This window comes from Passer domesticus, chromosome 29 (assembly GCF_036417665.1).
Source record: "Passer domesticus isolate bPasDom1 chromosome 29, bPasDom1.hap1, whole genome shotgun sequence".
NCBI lineage: Eukaryota > Metazoa > Chordata > Aves > Passeriformes > Passeridae > Passer > Passer domesticus.
Window position 1 is genome coordinate 3,300,757 of NC_087502.1, and position 6,502 is coordinate 3,307,258.

The 6,502-nt window shown below is 61.8% G+C and overlaps 2 protein-coding genes across 2 annotated transcripts; both read left to right on the forward strand.

Annotated features, from left to right (window-relative positions):
• The first annotated feature begins 1,451 nt into the window (after nt 1-1,451).
• LOC135287289 (maestro heat-like repeat-containing protein family member 9) lies at nt 1,452-4,691 on the forward strand. The gene is made up of 8 exons (XM_064400640.1): nt 1,452-2,040; nt 2,482-2,546; nt 2,643-2,792; nt 2,976-3,124; nt 3,444-3,591; nt 3,836-4,023; nt 4,112-4,252; nt 4,529-4,691. Exons 1-8 carry the CDS (start codon nt 1,932-1,934, stop codon nt 4,689-4,691), a joined length of 1,113 nt encoding a protein of 370 aa, XP_064256710.1. The 5' UTR covers nt 1,452-1,931.
• A 91-nt stretch (nt 4,692-4,782) lies between these two features.
• Nucleotides 4,783-6,502, forward strand: LOC135287290 (uncharacterized). The gene is made up of 6 exons (XM_064400641.1): nt 4,783-4,941; nt 5,131-5,307; nt 5,441-5,596; nt 5,754-5,855; nt 6,223-6,325; nt 6,366-6,502. Exons 1-6 carry the CDS (start codon nt 4,939-4,941, stop codon nt 6,500-6,502), a joined length of 678 nt encoding a protein of 225 aa, XP_064256711.1. The 5' UTR covers nt 4,783-4,938.

The following is a 6,502-nucleotide window of genomic DNA, read 5'->3' on the forward strand; positions in this document are numbered from 1 at the left end:
ATCGGCTGTACCCCTGCCTCGTGGTCCCAACTCGGCTGGCGTTCCCTGGAGACATTAAAGCACTCTGGACTTTGCCCTGATTCGGGTCCCTCTTTTCTACTTCGCCTTCTTGCTGATCACTGCTGCCTCCTGCTGAGGCGCTGCCCGGACGCCCCCGGCGCATCTGGGCAGTGCCCCCCCGGCTGTCAGTTGCTGTGCCACAGCTCGGCCGGTGCAGCCTCCTCCCCCCGCCCGGGGGAGTAGAGAAAAAACCTCGGACAGCAACTCGGCAGTCCTGATTCTCCTGCAGGGAACCAGAGAGCAGAGCTGTACTTTACTGGCCACTTAGATATCTGTACCAGGGGGAGGATTAGCCCTTTTGCCATCTACTTTTTTGGTTGGGCTACTTTGGGAACACTGAGTGAACTTTCATTTCTTGAGATCTTTTATTCCTTAGGAGAATGAGGATATAATCATCCCTTCATAAAAAACCATTTGCAAACCAAAGAATGGCCCTTTTTTTGCCTCTGTGGAGTGTTATGTTCTGTAAAGTGACTCTCAGTGGATGACATTAAGACAAATGGGTCACTGCTTTGAGATGGGAAGCAAAATTCCAAGTCTTCACCTTCTCAAGCCATCCCAATTGATTTGGGAAGTTTGCAACTTTTTGGAACTACTTGAATTGAGCAATGGGAAATGAAGCTTTCCTGAACTGAGGATTCTTAAATGCCACATTATTTTGTGCCTTTGCCGTTAAGGTGTTTTCCTGCAGAAGGAAATGACTTCAATGAGAAAATAATTTCAGCACGGAGTAAGAGCTTCTGACAGAGACCAAGTGTTGCCAGCAGTTGCTCCAGCTGCTCCTGCCAGCAGCCCCTGCAGGAAGGAGCACAGCCCCCAATGCACGTGGGCTTTGGCTCCCTGTGGCACAGAAGCCCCCCAGGGGCACAGGTCTCTGGGGCAGGAGACGGGCACCAGCGCTGCCAGGGCTGAGGGGTGGCAGGTCTGCTTGGGCAGGGACTCTGCCACACCTGCTGATGGCAGCGCTGCCCGGGCCCCAGGGCTCAGGGCAGCATTCATGCCCTGGCCCACACGTTCCTTGTCCGTGTCACACCCGCAGGTTTAGGATGGCCACCAGCCAGGACGTGTCCCAAGGAGGCCATGCCAGCTTCTGTGGAAGGCCCCATGCCCTTCCCAGGGGGGCTGTGTCAGCAGCCCTGGGGGCTCCTTCTGCTGCCCTGAGCCTGCAGAGAAGGGCAGCATTTGCTGATGGTTTGAGCCATTCCTAAAGACCCTGTCAGGCTGTCTCAGACACCCGGGGCCAGAGATTCCTCCTAAGCTGGGCCACTTTGGGTGGGCTGGGGGTGGCTCCAGGGCAGGGGCGGTGTGTGCAGGGGCCCTTTGTGACACGGTGTACCATGGTCACCACGCCATGGAACGGGTGTCCTAGAGCCCTTTGTGACACGTGGTGACATAGGAGCTGGTGGCGACAAGAACACTCCACAGTGCTCCGAGCACACAACGGGACAGGACGAGACAGAGCAGTGCTGTGAGGAGCCCCACACAGCACACTCGTTCGTGTCTGACCCGGAGCCTTTCCGAAGTGTTATTCCTGCAGCTGACCTCGAGGCCAGACCACAGGACTTGCTGACCCGTGGCCTTCCCGAGGCTTCTCTACTGCAGGTGCCCTCGAGGGCCGACCGTGGGCCTTGGTGCCCCGGAGGCATCTCCCATCCTGCTGCCATTGCCCTCGAGGCCAGACCACCATCCTTGACAGGACTCTCCTGCCCTTGTGGCAGGAGCCCTCCAGAGCAGAGTGCAGGACGTGCTGTCCTGTAGCCCTCCTGAGGCTTCGCTCTTGAAGGTGCCTTCCAGGCACAACTGCAGGACTTGCTGACTCGGAGCTCTTCCGAGGCACCCTCCTGCAAGCAGCCAAAAATCCAGTCAGTGACATGGAGCAGAGACCCAAGCTGGCCTGGGTGGAGGAAGAGGAAGAAGGCCCTGGAGCTGCCCCAGCACAGGAGATGGAAGAGGTGGTGCTGTTCAAGCCACTGCAGGAGAGTGAGTGCAAGAGCTGGGCTACAGGGTTGGTGCCTGCAGCCAGCTTGGTGTGGTAGCATCCCACTGCATCCCAGTGCATCCCATTGCAACTCATCCCATCCCGTGGCATGGCATCCCATGGCATCCCATGGCATCCCATGGCATCCCATGGCATCCCATGGCATCCCATGGCATCCCATGGCATCCCATCCCATCCCATCCCATCCCATCCCATCCCATCCCATCCCATCCCATCCCATCCCATCCCATCCCATCCCATCCCATCTCCTGGGCCATGCCTATGGACAGGACGGAAGAGGGCCAGGCAGACACCCTGCAGCAGTCGTGCTCCATCCCCTGGGGCATCCCGGGGCTGTCCCTGCCTGGGCAGTGCAGGGCTGGGCTGTGTTCTCCGGCCTCTCCCGCAGCCCCTCAGCTCTGGCTGCGCTCGCTCTTTGCCAGATGCAGCCGTGGAGCGCACACAAGAGCAGCAATCCAGCCGTGGCCTCTTCCACAGAACAGCACAGGTACCTGCAGCCATGCCCACCTGGGCTGGGCCTGCTGTCACCATGCTTGGAGCATTCTGTGGAACATCCCTTTGGTTTCTTGCCCTTCTCCTACAGCTGGTTTGCAAATTAATCAAGAGAATTCGGGAGGAAGAGACCAGCACCGTGGGCACTGGGCTCAGAGCATACTCGCACATCTTTAAAACCAAGACCAGTGCCGCCCTGCTGGATATGCTGGTAGAGGAGGGCTTTTGCAATCCAAAGCAAGTAAGCAGCCCGTGGCCAGGGTTTGATCCTCCCAGGAATTGCTTGGCCTCCCAAGCAACACCCGCTGGTCACTGGAAGCCTTTGAGGCCATGGCAGTGTGGTGGGAAGGGAAGCACTTCCCTGGGGAAGCTGGGGACATTCCTCCCTCTGGCAGCTGTCCAAGTCTCCCTGTGCCTTCTCCAGGTGCCCGCCATGGTCAGGTACATCCACCAGTGGCTCACGGCCAATCAGTTTGCTGAGCACAGGCTGAACAGGACCCTGCTGGATCTCACCGAAGCACAGCCCGCTGACGTACTGGTGACGCTCCTGCGTGTGGCCCCATCCTGTGACAGGTATGGGCCCACCTGCCCAGAGTGCTCAGGGCTCCCCAGCCCATCAGCCTGTACAGCCTGTCCCAGCTGTCTGAGCAACAGAGAGCTCCAGGGCGCTCTGGCTGCTCCCTTTGCCAGCCCTGGCACGTCAGTCCCGAGCCTGCTGCCATGCTCCCTCACGGCCCCTCAGGGGCCTGTCCCCACAGGGCTGGGCTGCTGGGAGCTGCTGGCCAGTGGCAGTGGGCAGGGGCAGAGCTGGCAGCCAGCTCAGGTCCCCGCTGCTGCCCAGGCCACAGTGCTGTGTCCCAGACCCCCCTGAGACAGAGCTCTAACCCCACAGAGCTGCTCTGACCATGTGGAAGAGCATCATGTGCTCGCCCAGGACTGCGGAGCCTGCGCTGCTGATACTCCTGGATGTGCTGGGGAGCTGGCCCGAGCACAGCATGTGCACCTCCGATGGGGACAAAACGGGTGTCTTGGTCCTGGCTGTGAGTTTCTGCAACTGGCCTTTGCTGGCCCCAAAGCCACCTTTCCAGCAGCTCTGCATCCTCCTTCCCCCACTCCATCTCCCTGCCTCAGGCGCTGGGCTGAAACCTGGCCTCGGGGCAGCTTCAGGGCCACCAGGCCCCTGCTCCCCCTGCGCCTCTTTGGGCCTCTCCCTCCCCTGCTCAGGCCTTGCCACACGGACACCTCGGCACTGAGCGCTGTCTCGGGGGGCTTTGTCCTTTGCAGGCCACTGTGGTGATGTGGAAGATCCTCCAGGTGCCCTGTGTCCCACACATGGTGATGGTGTATTTCCCCCGCCTCTTTGTGCATCTGCTCTTCCAAGTGTTCTTCACCACTCTGGATATGCCAGAGGAGGTCCATACCTTCTGGAAGGGATGCCAAGAGCAATATGACCTTGCTGCCAGCCCCAACAGGTGCTCCATCCCACTCCTCCTGTCCCTGCCACATCCCTGGGCAGGAGCCAGTGCTCCCAGCGTGACCGGGGCTTTGCTCTGCACGCAGGTTTGCAGTGCGGACCCTGAAGTCCCTGCTCTGCCGAATGCAGCACGAGGATGTGGTGGTGGCGATGGAAGCACCAGCGTGTGGCTGGGACACGCTGCTGTGTGCTGACACCCACCACTATGCCGTGGCTCTGCTGGCCAGGTGAGAGCCCCTTCTCCCCGCTGCCTCTGACATTTGTGCTCTGTGCCCAGGGTGCCCCACACAGTCCCCATGGTCGCGGGCCAGAGGGCCTTGTCACCGAGGGACAGCCAAGCAGACTGGAAAAGGCTGGGAGAGGAGACTGCCCACAAGGAGCCACCTCCCCAATAGCCCAGGGTCCCTTGCAGGATGCTGGGGAAAGACCAGACCTCTGTGAGTCGGTCCTGGCAGAGGTTTGTCCCCATGGCCCACAGTCTTGGTGACTTTTTCTCCTGCCAGGGAGATGTCCTGTGTCTCCATCTCCTTGTGCTCCCGCATCGCTCGCTACCTGCTCCGGCTGCTCAGCACACAGGAGCCACGCTGGGAGCTGCCCGCCCTGGCCTTCCTTGCGGAGGTGAGCCTGATGGCCAGCGCTGCCTCCCAGCTCTCTGCCCTCTCGTAGCCGCAGCTGCCTGGGACGGTGCCCGTGCCTGTGCTGCTGCCTGGGCCCAGCCCTGTGCGGTTCCGGCTCCTGCTGGCCGGCTCCCCTGTCACTGCCCTGTGCCTTTCAGGTCCTCGAGTTCCTGGACTTGAGTGAACGCGGTGCTAAGAGAGTCCTGCAAATCTTGTCAAGGCACCTGCGGAGCGAGTGCAGGGAGAGGCGTCGCCTGGCACTCAGGGCCCTTCTCGAGTTCACTGACGAGCCCTCCATGGTGAGAAGGGGGGCAGGGGCTAAGCTGGGCAATGCAGTCCTTTGGGCTTGGCTGGGCTTTGGGTGCTGGGGCAGCTGCTCCCAGCTCTCCTGCCTCCCGCTTCAGCTGCCCGAGTGCTTCAGGATAGGCCTTTGGCCTCTGAGCCCTGCCACAGCAGGATGGCATTTCACCAACTTGTGTTCCGAACAGACCAAAAAAATGTGGAGCCTGACTGAAAGCCTTGTGGAGCTCCTGCAGGACACAGATGGAGAGATAGTTTGCATGACGGTCATGCTACTCAGCTTTATTATTTTGGACAATGACACGCTGATAGCCGGCCCCATCACACTGCAGCTGGTTGAGGCGCTCCTGCCACTCTTTGACCACGTAAGGCTCTCTGCCCTCAGCCACGACCACTGGGTGCTGCCCAGACACTTTGTGCCCTGTGGATTTGCAGGCCTGCGCCAAGCTGAGCCCCGTGCAGCCAATGCTGAGGTCTTTTTCTCTTCCTTTCATACAGGACAATAACCAGGTGCAGGTGCTCTCCATACTCCTCTTCCGAACATTGGTGACTCTTCCACAGAAAAAGGAAAAAAAGGCCCTGAAGACACCCCTGCGCCAGAGCCTGCTGCCACTCTTCTTCCACTGCCATGATGAGAATCGGCTTGTGGCACAGGTGAGGATTCATGGGCTGCTGCTGTTCCCCGGCAGGAGGCTCGGCTGCCTCCTGCCCTGGCGCCTGCCGGGCTGCAGCCTCCTCCAGGCCTTGGCACAGGGACGCGGTCCTGCACCCTGGGCTGTGGGGCCATCTCCGTGTCTCTGCTGCTCTCCAGGTTTCCCAGGAAACGCTGCTTTGTGTGGCCGAGTTCCTGAAGAGGAGGGATCTTGAAAAACAGCTGAAGAACAAGAAGCTGTGGAAGTTCACCAAGTGCCTGGTAAGGACGGCCTGGAAGCCCCAGCCTCAGCCTGGAGAAGCCCCCTGAGCGCCGTCCTCAGTGTGCGGCACCGGCAGCTGTGCCCCTGCCCGCTGCTGCACCCCGAGGCTGCGCGGGCTCTTCTCCAGGCTCCTGTGGGCCCGAGCTGGGGGCCGATGGAGCCCCGGCTCGGCGGGGCTGCGGGCCGGGGTGGCACCGCGGCTCTCCGGGCAGCAGCCGGCCCTCTGCCCCCTGCGGAGCCCGGCGCCAGCGGCTGCTGGCCGCGCCTCAGGGCTGTGCGGGCAGGGGAGGCCAGGGCTGGGCGCAGGGAGCGCCCGCCACAGGGGCTGAGCCCGCGCCGAGCCTTCCCTGCTGCCGCTCTCTGCAGCTGGCAGAGGACATGAGCCGAGCGGCCGAGCACCTGCGCCGGGCCCTGCCGTACCTGCGGAACCCACAGGAGTCCCTGCGAGCGGCGGCCATCAGGTTCACGGGTGAGCCACGAGCCCGGACTCCCTCCCCGACCTGCCGCAGCTCAGCCCCAGCGCCGCCCGCTGCCCCGGCAGCGCCGTCCGGGCCTGGCGCCCCGGAGCCCCGCCTGGGCTCGGCGCTTCTGCCGGCCTCTGGCAGCCGTGCCCTCGGGCGGCAGCGTGCGGCATGGCCCGGGCTGA

Bases quoted from the DNA above. Each gene is read 5' to 3' on its own strand.
- LOC135287290 (XM_064400641.1), top strand. The intron at 5,308-5,440 runs GTAAGGCTCTCT...CCTTTCATACAG, and splicing joins TCCTGCCACTCTTTGACCAC to GACAATAACCAGGTGCAGGT. The intron at 6,326-6,365 runs GTGAGCCACGAG...GACCTGCCGCAG, and splicing joins GGCGGCCATCAGGTTCACGG to CTCAGCCCCAGCGCCGCCCG.
- LOC135287289 (XM_064400640.1), top strand. From the start codon at position 1,932: ATGGAGCAGAGACCCAAGCTGGCCTGGGTGGAGGAAGAGGAAGAAGGC. The intron at 3,125-3,443 runs GTATGGGCCCAC...CTAACCCCACAG, and splicing joins GTGGCCCCATCCTGTGACAG to AGCTGCTCTGACCATGTGGA. The intron at 4,253-4,528 runs GTGAGAGCCCCT...TTCTCCTGCCAG, and splicing joins GCCGTGGCTCTGCTGGCCAG to GGAGATGTCCTGTGTCTCCA.